The sequence below is a fragment of the Phoxinus phoxinus genome, assembly GCF_949152265.1.
Source record: "Phoxinus phoxinus genome assembly, chromosome: 8".
In the NCBI taxonomy this organism is placed as follows: Eukaryota; Metazoa; Chordata; class Actinopteri; order Cypriniformes; family Leuciscidae; genus Phoxinus; species Phoxinus phoxinus.
The window spans coordinates 10,421,127-10,441,492 of NC_136883.1; the positions used below are offsets into that span (position 1 = coordinate 10,421,127).

The 20,366-nt window shown below is 37.5% G+C and overlaps 1 protein-coding gene across 1 annotated transcript in view; it reads left to right on the plus strand.

Moving 5' to 3' along the window:
* Positions 1-20,366, plus strand: part of kiaa1549lb (KIAA1549-like b) — a 163,359-nt gene that overhangs the window by 99,217 nt on the left and 43,776 nt on the right. Inside the window, exons 10-14 of the mRNA XM_079621652.1 lie at positions 2,265-2,436; positions 6,430-6,593; positions 6,843-6,878; positions 9,160-9,350; positions 15,848-15,978. Of these exons, the coding sequence (XP_079477778.1) occupies positions 2,265-2,436; positions 6,430-6,593; positions 6,843-6,878; positions 9,160-9,350; positions 15,848-15,978 (694 nt within the window). The remainder of the gene's footprint in view (positions 1-2,264; positions 2,437-6,429; positions 6,594-6,842; positions 6,879-9,159; positions 9,351-15,847; positions 15,979-20,366) is intronic.

The window sequence follows — 20,366 nt, forward strand, 5'->3', positions numbered from 1 at the left end:
TGTTACTTTCCAGCTAAAGTTAGTTTGGATTGATTCACTTCCGTCGAAAGGATAATTTGTTTTAAATTAGGGGCCGCTAAGACGACACCGTTCTCTCTAAATAGACTTTGAACGCGAACCTGTGAGAAACACTGATGCCGCTCACGTGCGCATCAAGAATTAATTCTATAGTTATGTGCGTTTGAATAAATGTGCGCATGTTTGTAATTCTCTACAAACCAAGCCTTTACAAACTACTTGTCCTGCCTAAAATTTGATACAGAATTTTATTTTATCACTACGGGGTAGATACACAAATTTTCAACAATGCTTTATCTGTAGAATGATAAAGGGATCCTCCATAGGGAGAGACTAGTTGGCACTTCAGCACTGCGTTGTCATCGGGTCCAGGCGAAGGTCCTTCGTCAGATCTGTATACGGCCTGGATCCGGCAGGCTGCGGGAAAACCTTGGGATAAACAAAGACACTAAAATTAGCGTAGATGCCATTCTTCTTATGATGTAACGAGTACATCAGGATTTAAGGGAAGTGTTCCCAGTTCCGGCTGACCTAATCTATGCAGCCTAAAATTTAGTTATAGAAGTCTATAATGCATTATGTGAATGCTAGGTCAAAGAGATGTGTCTTTAATCTAGCTTTGAACTGACAAGAGTGTGTCTGCTTCCCGGACAATGGTAAGAAGACTGTTCCAAAGTTTTGGTGCTAAATAGGAAAGGGATCTACCGCCAGCAGTCGATTTTGATGCTCAGAAGTTCAGAATCGCTGGTAACTTAAACATTTAGTAGCCAAATTGGCTGGTGAGTTCATTTCAAACCCTGTCTATAATGTATGCTTAAAACTGTGTCAATTATTGCCAGTTACAAAGAGTGCTGTTGTTACAACCTACCGGACTACTGACATTCTACATTTTTAGCATGAATTCATTGTGGTAATCAAATTCGCTTGTTCAAAATTTGTAGTTTGCCATTCCCTATCAACACCTCTATTAGTTCTACACATTTAAATGCAGAATGGTACAAATTTAAAACAGCAAACAAAAATGTAAACAAATATAGAAATTGAGGAAAATAAATGTATCAAAATTATTTATTTATTTGCTTTTGGTAACATGTAGATGAAAAGCGTGGCTGAATGTTATATATCACATTAAACAAGAAAATTTGCCAATTCATATTATACCAGTTTTGTAATTTAAAGGGATACTTCACCTCTGAAAGATGAATGTGTATTTAAAATGGGTCATTTATGAAGTAGAAATGTGAAATTATTTTTGAATTTGGAGCCTTCTAGACTGAGAAAAGCCAGAAAATGTATTTGTGGCTCATGTGGATGAAAGACAACAACTCCCAGAATGCACTTGCTTCGCTGCCCTACGAGGCCACTCCCAAGCCACACCTGCCGGTAAGAGCGCAGTTAAACAACAAGGCTAGGCTACTAGTGAGTCTCCGTGACAAGCCTGCCCGGGATTTCGAGATCGCCAAAAATGTCTGGGATTCGGCTTTTGCGTTCTACAGTCACCATTCATTATGTTTACCGGGGCGAGCAGGACGAGACTGACGGCCGTGGGAGAACGACGCGAGGCCGGTAGTGTGATTACTGACGAGCGACACCTGTGAGACGCACCGGTCTCGTATCCTCTTTTTTTTATTTTCTCTATCAATTTTTTTATCCTGCAAAATTTATCCTGAATATATTTTCACACTAAATCGTCTACTGTACATCTACTGTTACCTCAGGAGGGATTCATGTAAGATAGTGATTTCACTCCTGTTGCTCATTTCTAATTAATTAATCTTACAGGCTGCATCTGAAATTGCATTCTAAAATTCTGAAATTCAAAAAAGTTTGTGACAAAAGAGTACAGTACTCATAAAAAAGTAGGCAAAAAGTACCCGGATGACCAACTACTTCTGGCGATATTCTGAAGTGTGTATACAATGGACACTTCACTATCACATGAGGCCACGGGAGAGGAATTGTTTGGCAGTGAAGCAACACAACTAACGTCGGTAGGTCACATGATAATGACAACATGGCGAATGTAGTTCGTCCAGCTTACATTCATATACATGTATAGAATGCATTCTGAAATAATTACTTATTCAAATTAAGTATATACTCAAGAGACTATGCTTTTTCTAACACAGTGTCACAAAACCCAAAGTCTCCCCCTGTAGATTGTTTGATGGAAAAGGTTTAACATTCAGGTTTACCAAATAAAACTGTCTACAGGAAGTGATCAAGCTGTGTTTCATTGCATTCAGATGGTTAGTATCAGGCGTGTGCATGGGCCAAAAAACCCAGCTGAGATGACCTACTATGCCCAGCAAAACGAGACCCCACTGCTTGGCACATCTGCAGCCAAGCTTCTGAACACAGTGGACTCGCAGACCATGGCGCTCACGCTGGGATACTTTGTCCAACAGCAGGCTGAAGGTCAATATTTCTATATATATATATTTCTTCAAGTAGAACTATAATTATATATATTTTAATTAAGGAAATTTTACTGTATGCAAAAATAGTTCAATTAGTTATAAAATATGGATATGTAACTAAGGATACTTTTTTTTTTCAACTGAGACATTGAAAAATATGATCAAAATATTTTTTTGTAATAATCAACATGATGATACATAATTCTTTGGGTAACGCTTAACTTGAATCAAAACCAGGACATTTCTTTCAAATTAATATGTTTTACTGAACACCATTACCTGTGTTGACATACCCTAGTGAAAAAGCCTGTACCAAAATGTATTTAATATAGATGTATTTATACTAAGTATAATACAACCATTAACATATTTACTGACATATTGCTTGAGACTTACTGATATAAATATTATAATTAAACTTTATTTGGAGTACTTCTTTATTGCACAATGTACATTTATTAATATTAACCCTGAAATGTGTTTTAATATCACCATTAGTAAGGATAGTATGATCTCCCTGGTTAAAAAAAATAATATGCTAAGTATACTTTTAGCCAGACTAATTGTCAGTATACTTCAAGTGTGTTAATGATTAGTTAACTTGAAGTGTGTTATTTTGAAACAACTAATTATGTATTAAGTATATTTTAGTTGAAATGAAATTGTAGTAAAGCATAACTTTAAATGTATTTAGTTTACTAAATTGGAACAACTTCAAGTATATTTAGTATACTTTAGTTTAAGTATACGCCTGTGTAGGGACAAATTACATGCTTGATTAGTGATATTAAAGTGTACTTTATTTGTGTTAGAAGTACATTACCATTCATTATGAGTGTCTTCGAAACATACAAGCAATATACCATAAGTGTATATATATATATACAGAGAGAGAGAGGGGGTCAGATTAGGAAAGGTCCACAAGCCGGGACTCAAACTCAGGTCTCCTGAAGCACATGTCAGCGCACTTGCCCACGAGGCCATCGAAATGTGATATCTTTGAGTAAAAACTACATACAAAAATACTAAATACTACAAATTGCATACTTTGTTTTCAATAACAAATGTACATTATTAGATAAATAAAACTTAGCTATACTTACAAAATACTATTGTATACTATAATGTATTTTGAAAGTATACTTTCAATGCATCATAACAATGATTATTTTCAACACACAGTTAAAATATACCTAAAATATATTTTTAATAAAGTGCAAATAAATACACTTTTTAAAAAATTAACTGAATTTTCACTTCAAGTACATTTTTTTTAAATATATTTTTAGAAAATATACTAAAGTGCAATTATTTTAAAGTGTGTTATACGTTCTATTGTGAAAATAGGTAAAAGCATAATGCTAATATACTTTTAATATATTTAAATATAGTACAATTTCTGTTAGTATATTTGCAATGTACTATTGAAAAAGGGAATATAGTTCAAATACAATAAAGTATACTTTTTTTCACTAGGGCTATCAGACCTCTGCACTATTTCCGGATAACTAAAGTGCATTCAGTACAAAATTAGTCGTTCCAATTTAGCAGACTTTAAGTACCAATTTAGTATACTAAAAGCACAATTGCTGGGTATTTATATAAAGTACATAAATATGTAAATGTATTTGTAGTATACTCAGCATAAATAAATGTATTTCAAATACATTTTAGTATAGTATTTATTTTTCACTGGGCTATTTCCTATTGAAACAGAAAGTTGTGGAAGATTTAAGGTCTCATCCTTTTTTTTACTAGAAAATAACATTTCAATGACATCACAGTCCATGCCAACATGATTTGCCATTTGCTTTTACTAGTTAGTGTCAGGCCAGCAGTCAAAATTTCACATGGCTGCAAAAACCATATTAACGGTCATTCAAAAATTAGCAAAGTTGCTAAATTTTACAACTTTGCGTCAACCAAGCAAATGAAAAAAGCTTATTATTAAATGTTAAAAATAATGGCTTTTATACTGTAATTTTAAATGGCTATAATTACCTATTTAATACCCAGAAATTAAATTAAATTAAACATTTAATAAAGAAATCAGTAGCAGTATTGGTATTGGTGGTACTGGCCTTCATTCATAGTACTTAGAAAAAAGATGCCTTTAAACAAATATTTAATATATACCGCCTTTATGTTGTTTCTACATTAATTTGACGACGACGCTGCTGTGAGCATGTAAGATATACTGCTGCTGCATGAAAAGGCATACATGCATCTTGTAGCAGATCTAGACAGGTGGAGCTGGGGGAGATGGGCAATTGTTGAGCAAGCAATCTCATTGGCTGCAGAATCAGCAAAGGGCATATCAGCTTGTGACATGCAGCAAATTATGTGATTCATAGCAGACTGCATACAAGGACCTATCAGCCCGTGCCATCTAAAGTTTCATGTCTGAAATAGATATGTTGGCTGCATCCAAAATTGCATGCTTTCCTACATTAAAGGTCCCGTTTTTCGTGTGTTTTTTAAGCTTTGATTGTGTTCATGTTTCGCGATATAAATAACAGTCTTTATTAAACTTCAACACTCAAGAGAACACTAGAGTAATCAAAGGAACAAAAACCACCATATATAAATATATATATATATATATACGAGATAGTATTTTAAAGAGTAAGCATAGTGACAAACTAGGGAGTAATTAATAATCAAGAAAAACTAAACAGAGCGGGGAAACTATAGGAAACCGAGCAGAAAGTCAAAACCAAAAAAAAAAAAAAGATCAGCGCCAGGCCAGTGGTGAGGACAGCTTACAGAAACAATGCTTAAGATAAATGTATATGACTGCATTGTGACATAACTGTTTTTTAAGCTTTGATTGTGTTCATGTTTCGCGTGTAAAAAAAAACAGTATTTTTCACAAAATGTACTTATCTGTATACCGCTGTTTTCACTGTCCTAAAAACGAGCTGATGACTTCCTTGTTCTATAAAGTCCCTCCTTCAGAAATACGTAACGAGTTCTGATTGTGCCAGCGGTTCCTGTGTTGTGATTCGACAGCAGCTCGTTGGCCGGAAAGGTCACGACTCTTACCATAACGTGGAGATGCATGCGCTCAGTGTTATTGTAAACATGGCCAAACAAAGGTGATTTGACTCCGGGATGAAAATAACTGCGTCTCGAAGACATGGCAACAAACACTCTACAAACGCAACTCTTCCTCTTCTCTGTAGGAGTGCAACAAGACCACGCCCCTTTTTTTGTGTATTCCTGTGTGCGGAGGTTAGTCAAAAAACTGTTCTAGTGACGTCATTAAAGCAGGATGTAGAGGGATGTAGTCCAAACCGGCCATTCGCTGTAGGCTTTGAAATGGGACTTCTGTTAAATCAAATATCTCGCTTTGCATTGAACTTTGAGCTTCATAATTGTACAGGTATTATTTATGCTCTAGCAGCAACATGACACACTAGCTAAAGTTAAACAAATGGGATCACGAAGAACGGGACCTTTAAAGTAGGCAAAACTCTATTTTTGTTTGAGTACTGTGAATTCGGACAGTTCATCACATATTGTTTTTATTACTACTACTACTTCCAGTGAGATTCTGAAGTGTGCTTACGATGGACACTTTACTATCGCATGAGGCCATGAGAGAGGAATTGTTTATGGCAGTGAAGGTCACATGATGATGACAAAATGGCTGATGTACATCCGGATTACATTCCTACACACATTCATCCTATATAGAACGTCCTTTTTAGCGGTTGCAAAGTAATTATTCAAAATAAGTACCTACACGATAGTATGTGATTTCGGAGGCAGCCATATTTGCTAAAGGTTATTTTGATCAGCTTTACGGAATAGCATATTGAGGCATCAAAGCTAATAGACAGACTAAAACTTTCATTGCAATTCTTTAAGCCAACTAAGTACTGTACAATCCACTGAAAGAAGAAAAAGAATGAGTACTGAAATGCTGCTAATGTAATCAATAACAAAATGATTATTGTGCAAACTAAATATTTTTCCCACCATGCAGCTGTGGTGAAGAATCCACCCAACAACCTTTGGATCATTGCTGCGGTGCTTGCACCCATCGGTGTGGTGACCCTCATCATCATTATCATCACCACGGTGCTGTGTCATAAAAACAAGAGCGATTTCAAAAGTGATCCAATCGGCAACTTCAACCCTCGAGTCAAGGTATGGCAGTGACTGAACACATATCCTGCTTGACCATTTCCCATAAGGCACTGCTTTGCTCTTAACACTCTCATTATAACTCATTATGGTATTTTGTACACTCAGCATATTTTATAGTGGCTTCATCAACAGTTTTCCTCAAATACTTACATGCTTTGGTTGCTTGCCTCTGGGAATACATCCCAAGAGAGCGTATGAGAGAGAGCTAGAAATGATTGATGACTCTTCATGCTGTTTTCTCTCATTTAGACTGCTTACTGGAGAGACGTGGGTTATTACCCTCAGGTAGTTATTCAGCTCTTCAATCATCTCACCTGCTGCTCTGGATCCTGATGTTCACACAGTGTTGATGTGTAGTGTAGACAGGTCTCAGGGACAAATACTAATGATCTTGCACAATGAAAGGGTTAGTCTACACACGCACGCACACACACACACAGTGTAAAGTGTCTGGGCTGCTTTTTCCATAATGAATGTGAATGGAGGCAGGGGATGTTGAGCTTCGAAACAAGCACTTCATTCATTGCATTCGTTGTATGTTAGACAGCAGCCTTGACATTCTAAAAAAAATTAAGAAAATCATACAGATATGGATTATCACAATGGGAAGTATTTACTAAATTGCACTGAATGTTTTGAGTGAACTGAACTGTTCCTTTAAAATCTCAGACACAAAATTGTGGATTACATGAAGATGTAGAATTATGTCAATAGTACAGCAGTATTTTTATTTTTTTCAAATTAGGATCTGAATGTATGTGTGTGTGCATGTGTGTATATGTGTGTGTTCCATTGCGTGCTTGTATGCCTAAACAAGCTGAATATTTTAGGAATAAGGTCAGAAATTCTCTGATGATTTAGTTGAAAGTAGGCTAGAGGGACTATGGAAGGGACAGAAACCTATTTGTTATAAAAATGCATCTAATACATCAATTCTGTAAAAGCATAAAACATGTATCCTCCTCACTAATAGAAATGCAAGCAGCAGCTTTCTTTTAAACATGTCAAATATGTCTTATTTATTAGGTATAATGATCTGACCTGCTTTCCTCAATACAACCTCTGGCCTTTAGTTTGTCATCCACTATTACTGACAATCTACTGCCTGTCCTGAATTTTGCTTGACTATTATAGAACGCATCCTTGCCTTCAGTTATCCAGCAACTGAGAATTTGCTATTTGCAAAACCATATAGAGTGAATTAGTGTTACAATGCGGTGGTAGTAGTGCACAAAGAAGACAAAGAAGATATAAATAACAGTCTTTATTAAACTTCAACACTCAAGAGAACACTAGAATAATCACAGGAACAAAAACCACCATATATATATATATATATATATATATATATATATATATATATATATATATATATATATATATATATATATATATACGAGATAGTATTTTAAAGAGTAAGCATAGTGACAAACTAGGGAGTAATTAATAATCAAGAAAAACTAAACAGAGCGGGGAAACTATAGAAAACCGAGCAGAAAGTCAAAACCAACCAAAAAAAGATCAGCGATGAAGACAGCTTACAGAAACAATGCTTAAGATAAATTTATATGACTGCATTGTGACATAACTTAGTATTATTGCACATTGTTGCCATATTGTAAAATAACATTAGATTCTGCCAATCTAAACTTGTCAGTCATACTGTAACTTATGGATATAAATAGCAGTTTGCATTCATTCATCATGAATTTGTTCATTCAAATTCCCTTCAGACTTCTTCATTAATTAGAATTTGAGTCAAGTCTTATCTTCAAGCCCATCCACTGCCAAATATGTTTACCTTCATTAGATTAAAGGATTATATAAACATGTGAGCTCATGAACTTTCCTTGGTCTAATCTAATGCAGTCAGATACAATTATTCCTTTATTTATTTTAATAAACAGTTTTTTAGGTGTCAAACCCCATTTTACGCCCTCAGACAAAACATAAAAAATATTTTTTTTTGTTTATATATATATACATGTTTTTTTTTAAGTCACCACGGAATATTAAACTCTTTAAAATGGCTTTCTTTATTGGGGAGAACAAAGTTTAGTAGAAAAAAAACATTTTACTCAAAAAAACATCTGTTGACAGATATCATAATATTGATCATCTATTCTATATATATATATTCTATATGTATATTTAGTGTATCTTATTTGTATTCAGTGATACGACTTGAAGTGTTCTCATAAATTCTAATGTAGCAGTCAAATTTCTGACACCACATACACTTTTTCCATGCCTGAAATATATAGTCAAAACATTTCTTCAAATTAATTATTTCAAAGGAACACCAAATTATTGATTTGGTAACAAAACAAAACAAAACAAAACTCTCCCATTATGCATTGTAAAAGGTGCTAACCTGCCATTTTTATCAAAAATAGCTATGTATACCCTTTTTTTGGTAATTATAATCATTTAGTGATGTTAAATGTTATATTTGACTTAAAAAGAAGTTCATTTAGATGTTACCAACTTTTTTTTTTACAGTGTGGTGTATAAGAATAACCTTCATGCCTGTAATCAAATATGTGAATGTTTGCTCGTTGCTTAGCCTGTCCAGGGGTTTGACTATGCCAAGCAACACCTGGGTCAGCAGGGTGGTGATGAGGAGACCCTCCCAGTTACTCAGGAGACTATGGTTCTGCCCCATCCCATTCGAGATGCCCCTCTGTCTTTAGATAAGCCCGCACGCCAGGATGGATCAACTTCCAAGAAGAGCCTAATCAGTGAGATGAGGAAAAGGTATTTGTGAAGAAAGCTAACACTTATTGCATGCTGGAATTGCTCAATATATATGTCACAGCCTATCAGTGATGATGTTGTTTGCTGTGATTTGGCACAGGTCCACAAAACTACTTGTCATGGAAGACATAACCTAAAGTAGACACTATACAGTGTACAAGAGATGGTGAGATAATTGTGACAGATACTTGTTTGCTAATTGCTTTTTAAATCAAATCAGTGCCCAGGATGTCAGTATAATCTTAACACAGTTAATGTTGTCATACTTTTAAGTTGACTCTGTTAATTAATTTCAAATGGTTGGATGAGCTTTTAGTTAGTTTCATGAAGGAGTGTGATAAATGGATCTTGCTTGAGGCAAAGTGTTCTCAGAGCAGAAACTGTTTGAGTTAATTTGTGGATATATTCTTGATGTTGAACATTTATCTCTGAAAAAGTTAAGATGTAATTCCTGGAGAAATGTATTTTTCATTTTCCAGCCCTGTTTCCGCTAATTACAGTTTTTCTCAAACAATTTTCCACATTTCTCTAAACTCAGGTCACTGTTCTCAAAATTATGTTTTATTAACAAAGTGTGGAGCCCATTCTCCACATTTATAGTCTTAACCACTTACATACGTCTGGGAGTACTCTGGGTTCAGGCCGAACTCCAAGCAAGTTCGGCCTGAACCCACCGAGCAAGAAGAGCTGTAGATGTAGGAAGGGGAGAAGAGTGAGGAGTATAGTGAGAAGAGATGTGTAGAGTGGAGGGCAATGGTATTGATGGAAAAAGCATTAGAAGAAAGTATAAGAAGACATGGACAGAGGGGGGGGGGGGAGAGCAAGGTGTAAGAGGAGGGAAGAGATGTAAAAGGATAAAGTGCAGATGGGTTTCAAATGAAATCAGAGCAAACCTAATTGAACATCTCATAAATTATGATATTTCCTTGAGAGAAGCTGGACAGAGTGTTCAGCCAAATATAAACATTTTGCCACATTTTGTCCCTGGACAACAAATGCTGCAATCCACTGTTGTTATGGGCCACACCGCTGTCTTGGGGCCGCACAACACAGAAAGGCTCCTAAAGTTTTTAAACTCCCTCAATGAAATCCATTTTCCGCAGGATGATCAGGAGCAAATTGAGGGAAATTGTGTAGGTTTGGGACAATGTCCAATTGTACCCTTCAGCACTGGTGCAAGGGTGGTTTGAGCATCAGCATTTCAGGATGATGTTCCTTCCAGCATATTCTGATTTTGGAGATGGAATGTCGCAACCCTTACAACCAAGTAAGTATTCTTCAAGCGATGGAAGAGGCCTGTGAAGAAGTAGAGGCAAAAGGATGGATCTAGCATTCACAGCTTTTTTTTCCCATGATGCATGACACGTGAAAATATATGCTGTTATGTTGATGAAATTCTTTGACCAGATGTAAATGAGAGGGAAGATCTATAAAGTTTATTGATTCAATGATTGCAGTACATTTATTTATTTATTTATTTTATTAAATTTTTTGTTAATACAACTAAACCTATCATTACATTGTTTTTGTTTTCTTCCATTTGCTAACATTGATCAATACTGAAGCCACATTTTTAAAACCATGTCTTTATTACCAACATGAATCTTGGCCAAACAGTTAATCTCACCTCCAAAACTCACTCAGACTAACAAAACACTGCGTTTGTCTCAAAATAAACTCATTCCACCATAACACTGGCAACTATTCTCATTCAGAAAACATACATCATTTATAACATACTGACCTAAAAAAAATGCTATCCTAGTGAAAAATAAATATACTAAAATATATTTGAAATACATTTATTTTATGCTAAGTACTGTATACTACTAATACATTTACATATTACGTACTTAATATAAAAACCCTCCAATTGTACTTTTGGTATACTAAATTTGTATACTTCAAGTCTGCTAAATTGGAACTAATTTTGTACTTAATGTATTTTAGTTATCCAGAAATAGTGCTGAGGTTCAATTAAAGATATATTTAAGTATATTCGATTGTGCTAAAGTGAAACTATTGCAAGTATACTTTAGGCGAACTTTAAATATCTTGCATTTATAGACTGATATTATACAGAGATCATACTATCCTTACTAATAGTGATATTAAATCACATTTAGGCTTAATATTAAGAAATGTGCATTGTGCAAAAAATAAGTACTCCAAAATAAAGTTTAATTGCAAATTTTACATCAGTAAGTCTCATATGTCAGTAAATATGTTAATGGATTTGTATAAACATAGTATGAAAAAATAAATTTATTTTCAATACATTTTGGTATAGGTTCATGAACTTTTGTTTTTAAAGTTTGAATGATTTTTTCACATTAATATTCATTATATGATAAGAATAAGATTTTTTATTTTATTTTACTGACTGTATTACAGCATAAAGAATGAATGAGAAATGCAACCTTTTTTTACCAATCAGTCAGTCACGTTCTACGTCACGTTAGATAGGATCTGACGAATTGGGATCTCGCCTGAGAGCCCAATCACCATGGAGTGTAAACTAAACGAGCCAATGCACATTGCCGTGTGAGATTTGCATCTCGCGCTCCGCCCCACAGCAATATATATACGGAAGCAGATACGGAAGCAGATGCAACGCACATTCAGCTTTTTGCTTCAGAGCTGAGCAGTTCTTCTGTTCCTGCTCTATCCTGTCATGCAAGAGTGAAGACTACGAGTGTTTGCGACTGCTCTTCGCGAAGAGACCTTTGCTATCCGGTGTTGGTGTGATGGCACTGTAGTGGTTGTCACAATCTTTAGAGCATTTTTTTTAACAGCAATAAAAGAGCTTTGTGCACTGCACGCTAAAATATTCCCTGGCAGCTTTGCTGCAGCTATTTTTGCCCTGTGCGCTTCAGCACTATAAGAGAGCTAAACTTCCCTGAAAGAGCAAGCATGGGTGTGACACTGCGTCTTTTTAAAGATGTCCTTCCACCCATGTGTTTCTGGATACGGTCGTTACCTGGCACCGGCTGACAGTCATGGTCATTGCCTCACGTGTCTGGGCATCAATCACGCTGAGGTAGCTTTCATGGATGAGTCATGTGCCCACTGCGGGAAAATGACCATCACGGTGTTGCAGTCAAGACTTGAGTAGTCCCCTCGCCTATATCCTGATCTAACTCCTCTTCTGAAAGGAAGAGGGCTACTTCGGTGAATAGCCAGGATGACTTGAGGATCGAAGTGGGGGCTAACCCACCAAGTCAGTCTTCGTGGACAGGCTTCCTCCGTCCTGCACGCCATGGCTCTCCTGCAAGTGTACCAAGCAAAGGCACTTAAAGAGCTGCACAAGGGTTGTTCTGACCCAGGGCTGATGCAGGAGCTACGCACAGCGACAGACCTCGCCTTGCGTGCCACGAAAGTCACTGCGCGTTCCCTTTGTCAGATGATGTCCAACTTGGTGGTCCAGAAATGCCATCTCTGGCTGAACTTGACGGATATGAGGGAGTCTGAAAAGTATAGATTCCTCGACTCCCATATCTCCCAGGCCTGACTCTTCTTGGGGGCCTGGGTAGCGCTCTCCAGCCTGTCTCGCTGGCTGATTCAGACCATGAGACTCGGCTATGCGATTCAGTTCGGTGGTGACTCCTCCGTCCCCTCAAGCACAGCACCCCCCACAAAATAAATAGATAGGAAAACAAAAGTAAAGTGGCAGCCCCGCACGGAAGACTGGCGTATATAAACATAGCAAAACAACAAAAGCAATGTTCCAATGATCTCTCGTCCTTCACTGTTGTCAATAATTTTATCCTTCTGGAGCTACTTCGTGGGACTCGAGACTGGTGTGGCGTGCAGGTGTCGTTTATTAAAACTCACGCCACCGTGCATCACCTTGCTTGCCACACTTGCCATGGATGACACGCCAGACCCCACCTCTTATTCTGTGCCCGATCCTGCCGCGAATGAAGAGCCAGAGCGATTGCCAGAGGCCACATTCCTAGTCCTAAGTCGTTGGTTCAGCCTAGTCTCAAGTGGTCTTCGTCTTTGCTGTTTCCACCCAGTCCCAAGTCATCTTTGTTTCAGATGGTTCAGTCCAGTTCCAAGTCATCTCAGTCTCTGCTTATTCTGCCCAGTTCCAAGTTGCCTTCTTTGCCATTGCCTCTGCCCAGCCCCAAGTCTCTTTTATTATGAATGGCCCCGCCCAGCCTCCCTTTCCCTCCTCCACTGTCAAAGCCATCCAGTTCATCGGCATTGACTCTGCTGTCTCCCTTCAGACCCTTGGCTCCTCCTCTAGTGATTCTGCCCTGCTGCTCGGATCTGCCGTTGGCTTCTCAATTGTCAGCTCTGCCTTGGTCTGTGGATCCCTTAGCTCCTACTCAGGCCTCCGACCCATCAGCTCCACCTCAGATCTCTGACCCATCACCTTCACCTTGGCTCAACGCTCCCTCGGCTCCACCATGGTCTATCATCCCTCGCGCACCACCTCATTTCAATCAGTGTACTGGCTCCGCCTCAGACTTTCTGAGTCTCCAGCTGCACCTTGAGGCACCTTGACCCACCGACCATCTGCAAATGTCACATGCATGGTTATGTTTAGTTTCATTATCTTGTTCTGTTTGGTTTCTAGTCATGGTTTTCTTTTTCATAGTATTTGCCTGTGTTCTTGTTCATTAATTAGTTGCCATTCATTTATTTCTGATTATTCACACACCTTTACCCTGTTTCTGCAGCAGTCTTTTATTAAATAAACTCACAACTTTACAAATACAGACTCAGACTCAAGAACAAGACTTGGGAACGGAACAACCAACATAGTACAACATTAAGATCTGACAAAGACTGAACTAGACACAGGGCTTAAATACACAAACAAACCGGAGAGCTAACAAGATAAGATGAGACACACCTGAAGCCCCGTTCACACCGCCAGCGATTTTGTCGCTACGTGTCGCTAGTCTCTGTACTGTGAAGTCGCTTGTGGGCGTGTTTTTTTTTGTGTTTTTAATGTTATTGGTTGACTGGACGTCTGGCCATATCTATACTAAATACCATCACAAGTGATACAATTAACTTTATATTATTTTAATTTGACTAGAAATTATAGGCTCAAAAGAAACAGTATGCTGTTAGGCGAGTGTTTTTATATTCCCATAGCAGTATTCAGTGGATTAAATAATTTACTAGATAACGATCGATCAAGCAACAAATTAAACTCACTCATACGGTCATAAATTACTAAAACGTCATTCGTATTTCACAAATAATACAGTTTCTTGTCTCTAATAGTCAACACAATGCAGGGGAAACTGTAAAGTGAACTGCAACAGTGCTTAACTTGCATCAAAAACTTACAACACTCGAACTATAAATGCATGAATTAAACTCACTGAGACTGTCGACAGTTTCTTTTCCATGCATCATTTTATTATATCCATGAATGTGGTTAGTCAAATCATATAAGTGAAATCGCCCTTGAACTCTGTCTTGCCTGCACTCCGAGACGGTGACGTAACGTGAGCTCCACTGAAAGTCTTCTTATTGGTTGTCGCTCGCGAAAATCGCTTCTCATTTGCATAAAGTTGAAATTTCTGAACTTTTGTCTCCTGTCGCTTGACACGCCCACATTCTGTCGCTCGTGTCGCCGGAAGTCGCCAGCGCTCCATTGAAATGAATGGGATCTTGTCGCTTTGTCGCTGCGTGTCGCTGGCGGTGTGAACAGGGCTTGAGCAGAAATAACTAATCAATATGTAACCATAGAAACAAACAGGCAGGGGCGGAGGAAGACTAAATTGAACAGATAAACGGATAACCAGACACCGAAAAGAAAAGAAATCAAAACAGACTGCCAATGTTACACTTTCTCCATTTCACTAAATACATACATAGATACATGCATACATACATACCATCAACTGCCTGTAAATAAGGCTTTTCTAGTACTATAGCATTTCCTTAATATATTACAGCATGTTATATTTAATTATTTGTAATGTATTATAATTCTAAAATATAAAAACGAAATATATTAGATATTAAGAAGTCTGAGTTGAATCTCCAAAATCAATCTTAAAAATCAAAACACATCAACACTATACTATTCATATAGTTCAAGCTTTAGCACAGCTACTAAACGGTGTTCTTTTAGCTCTAGTTTTTGATATAATGTCACCTTGGAATTATTAAGGTTCTATCTGACATTTTTCTCAAAATTGAGTTATTCACAAATTCTGTGATAACTTATTTACATTATGTGATGTTTTTTTAGTTGTGTACATGTTGGGACTTTGTATTTAGAAAACAAAAATGTTCTATCTTCAAAGTCGAATGGAATGCAAAAAACTTGCTGAATACCTCAAAACAGCTCGGAATGCAGATAGAAACTTATAAATTCCAAGGTGGCCATACTGTATGTGTGTGTCTGTTTAAAAATGTGTCGTTGCATTTATATATGTGTATGAAATGATGATGCAGACAAAGAAAATGACATTTTACACATGCAAAGTCTCACCACTGCTCCTTGTTGCTATGGTTACTTGCAGTAGGTTGCCGAGTGAGGATGGTTCCGTCATCAGCAGCGAATCGGTGAAGGAGGTCTCAGGAAAGGGCTTGAGTGTGCAAAAAGCCACAACGCAGCAGCAACTCACAAAGGAAGATAAAAAAAAGAGTAATGGTGAGAAATGCCTCCACTGTTTCAGTTCGTTTTGCACTTGTGCTGTCAGGCCACAAGCCATCAGTTAAATTAAAGTTTTTTTATGTCCTGATCTTGTGAAGAAAATACAGTCACTCTTAAAAAAACCTATAGTGAGCTGCCTCCATAAATATTTGAAAGGAGGCGTGTTCTAGATTTGAAAAGGCAGGACTCCAAAAGGTATGAATAATTAGGCTCCAAATAATAACTTTTGGTCAAATTCTAATGCAGAGTTGTATCCACTGTGAAGAGTTCAATCCCACATTGCATTGATTTATATATATACTTGAGTATTTCTTCTACCGTGGGCAATTTTGGTCCTATAGGGTCTTAAACTCTCTTACCATCATAGAAACATTCGCAACACGTTTGAGACTTTTGTTTGAATCAATTAAATAGTACATCATTTTTTTATTAAATGAAGATTAAAAACTACTCTCTTACTATCGTAACCTCAGTTCCCTCAGAGTAGGAAACTAGTATTGCGTAGCTATACGCAGTGGGGAAACTCCTTTTCCTCGATTTACTGAAGCCTATAATGTAAAACGCATTTTGCAACTGCACATCCAGTGCAATCCAGCACATCCATCACGTCAGAGCCCGCCAAGGGGGCGCGGCCTTAGCCTATATTAGTCAAGGGGGTAATCCATCCGCCGGAAACCGAAGCTTCCCCGGGGGCTGCCATTGGCTATCAAGCCATCACCTGCTGTTAGCATTCCATTGACTCCCATTAATTTTGTCGTCACTTTGACAGTGAATAACTTTACATCTGAGGCGTTTAAAGACTTCATTTGTCCATTATGTATTTCTAAATAAACATGACAATGTATAAAAGACACCATTACCTTGTATCTTAAGTTATGGCCCCATTGAAGCAGTTTTTGTAAAAATAGGCTAACGATTGCGTCATAACCACTCGACTCTCTGTCGCACAGTCGAGAAATTACTGTGTAGACAGGCGGAGAAGCTCGCAAGCAATCGGGGGGACGTGGAGGCATAAAGTCCGATAAAGTCAAGGGAGAATCCCATAGAGAGTGATAAAGTTGCTCCTGCTGCTAGATCATGGACAGCTAATACTCACACCCTCCGTATCTGTGAGATTCGGAAGGGAATGATTAAGATTTCTCTTGGCACAGCAACTAGAAGACTTACAACTGTCAGGCAGTTTGCTCATGTCACATCTACATCGTCAAGCTCAGTTTGAGCTTGCGCAGTTCGCCCAGCCATCAGGAAGTGAGTGCTTCTAATTGACTTCACTTTTCGCCGTTGAAATCTATGGGGTCGCTGTGTCCAGTTTATATACTGTCTATGATATCAGTCCCCCAAAACGCCATTTTAGCAGGTTTAAACGATTGAAGCGACAACTTGCCAGGCTAATATAGTGTGGCCGAAATAATACTCGTTCCCTACTCTCAGGAACTGAGATCACGATTAGGGATGCACCGAATCCAGGATTCGGTTTCGGATTCGGCCGAATATTGGGGTTTTTAACGGGGTTCGGTTTATGCCGAACCCTAGAATTTTGTTCCACCGAACTGAACCCTAGGCTTGCAATACGTGCGCTACGATGGTCGACGTCACGCCACCGTTGATTACGGGAAGGTGTTTACGTAGCGTTGTGTCAGGAAGAAAAATAGGGATACCGGTAGCTTACAGCTAAAGTTATTGCAGAGGCCAGACAGACTCACGTAGGTGATTGGCATCTTACAACTCGCACTTTATTCCCCAATCGAACTCGTGTAACTGTCTGTCACACGTTCTACCGTCCACAGCGTTACTTAATAAACAAAATAAGATAAAAAGGAGCATCAAACAGAAATAACCCGCATGCATGGGGTATCGAGGCGCATACAATACAATACAGACTGCAGACAGTTCAACAGGGAGTGCGCAGATCTTAAAGGGGCCACACCTTATTTCCACTCGTTACAGTAGGTGGACCGTTCGAATGCAGTAGAATGATAGAAAGTGGAAATGGAACTCGTGAGCAGAAAATGTGTTGTTTGGAAGTACTTTCAGTCAAAAGAAGGCAATTCAAGTCGAGCTACATGTTCAATTTGCAATGATGATTTCAACCCCTCTGGGTTCGGTAATCACGCCGGCGTGATTTGCACAATTTTTTTTCACATAGCAGCTAAATTAACTTAAAATACTCCGTCATTTATGGTCATACAGACTTAATAAATATGAAAAAAGAATCTGTGAGATGTCTACTTTTGTATGTGTCTACTTACAATCAAAACAAAACGTGCTTTTGTAAAATAAAGAAATTAAACAGGATGTGCTTTCTGCCTCTCCGTCTCGTGAACTTTTTTTTCTTGAGGACGTCTCTAAACATAAACAAAACTCAGCGAATACTTGTCACACATTTATGAGCTATATATCTTTATAAACATTTAAGTGTGTAGTTTTAAATGATCTGATTCAAAACGAAAACAAATATTCTCTGTTAAAGTAATTTGTATAAAACCAACAAGATATCCAGTTTCTCAAACCCTTGCTCATTAGTTTTAATGTGACCACACCCACACGCGCAAAATATATTGCACGCAAACGCGCTCATTACCTCAAAAACAATGCACCGAACTTCATCAATCCTCTGCTGTTCGGCGAGTTTGGAAGACACGCTGTGAGCATATTGGATTTACATCAGAAGAAGAAGAACGCGATTTGAAGAAAGATTTTAAGGTAAGAAATAATTCTGAATTATATTAGTTAGAATTGTTGCATAAACTTCACATTGCAGTCGAACTGTTGCTCGATGCTTTAGTGAATGTTCTCAGTCGCGGCATTGAACATTTTAAATTTAAAACAGCTTATTATGTAGGTAGCCAATGTGCCTGATGCTTTCACTTGATGCAAACGTTCGTTTTTGTGATTAAAATACATGTAAAATATTACCATAACATCTGTCTTCCTGTGTGCAGAAATGTGTTTATGTAACCGTGACAACGAAACACGTGCATGCGCCCCTGTGTTAAGAGCGATTGTTGCTCTGTGCGCGCTGAGCTCATCTGTTGACATTTCCGATTGCCTTCCTACAGTTGCTTAATAAAAGAACGGCGAGCCCGAGAACGGTATATATATATATATATATATATATATATATATATAATGAACACCAGGTTTGTTGTGCCGTGTAGGCATATACGTGCAGGGCTGCATAAAATAATAATAGCAATAGTATAGCAGGCATCGTTAAATATATATATAATGTGTGTATTTTGTACATTTTAAAAATCTATTTTAACCAGAACAAATCAAAAATGTATTCCCAAAATCGTGGAGCCCTAGTTTCTCTTGATATCAGCGTGGTCACAGCTTTTTTTTTCTTTTTTTTTAGGTACCAGTCCTGCTGACTTCAACATGAGCAGAACATGGTAAAGTGAGAAATCAAACACCTTGGAAATGACAGGTATGTACTATGTTCCAGGAATGGCACAAAGGTGTGTGACTGGTTAAGTCTCTGTCTTTAGTTCAGTGTGTTAAATAATGTGCTTTTTTGCCATTTGTTGTGTATCTTTGGATTATGTTGTGTTGTAAATAAATCCAAACAATCAAAACGCCATTCTTTTTTAAATCTCCTCATTCTTTGTTCAAAGTTCCTCATAATGATAGGCCCTGAAAGCTCCAAATAGGGCCATTATGGGAGGGTCTTTGTCTTTCTCAGGGGTGAAACACTCAATATTCATGGGGTGGTTTATGCCTACTCGCATAAAGCTTTCTTACACAAGACAAGTCTTACAAATGTTAAATCAATATATTGTCTTATCTGAATGAGTAGTCAAGGTGATTTTCACATAGTTTTGGAGCAAATATTCTAAGCTACATGATACAATTTTCAAAAGTCTTGTGAAGAAATAATCAGTTTGGGTTTCATGACCTTATTTCAGTGATTTTGTTGTTGTTGTCATTTTCACAAACCACGCATAAATGTAATTATCTCAAAACTACAAACTTTTACATACATGCTGCTGACATATTATTGTTGCAGAGTTTGTGCTGAATACAGTGTAATAAGACTTTAGCCATGGAAATGTCACAAGTAACAGAAATAAGTGCAAATGTTAGAGCATGTCAGAACACCTCAGAACCCAGAGGGTTAAAGGGTTAGTTCACCCAAAAATGAAAATAATGTCATTAATGACTCACCCTCATGTCGTTCTAAGCCCGTAAGACCTCCGTTCATCTTCGGAACACAGTTTAAGATATTTTAGATTTAGTCCGAGAGCATTCTGTCCCTCCATTGAAGCTGTATATACAGTATACTGGCCATGTCCATAAAGGTAATAAAAAGATCATCAAAGTAGTCCATGTGACATCAGTGGGTTAGTTAGAAGTTTTTGAAGCATCGAAAATACTTTTTGGTC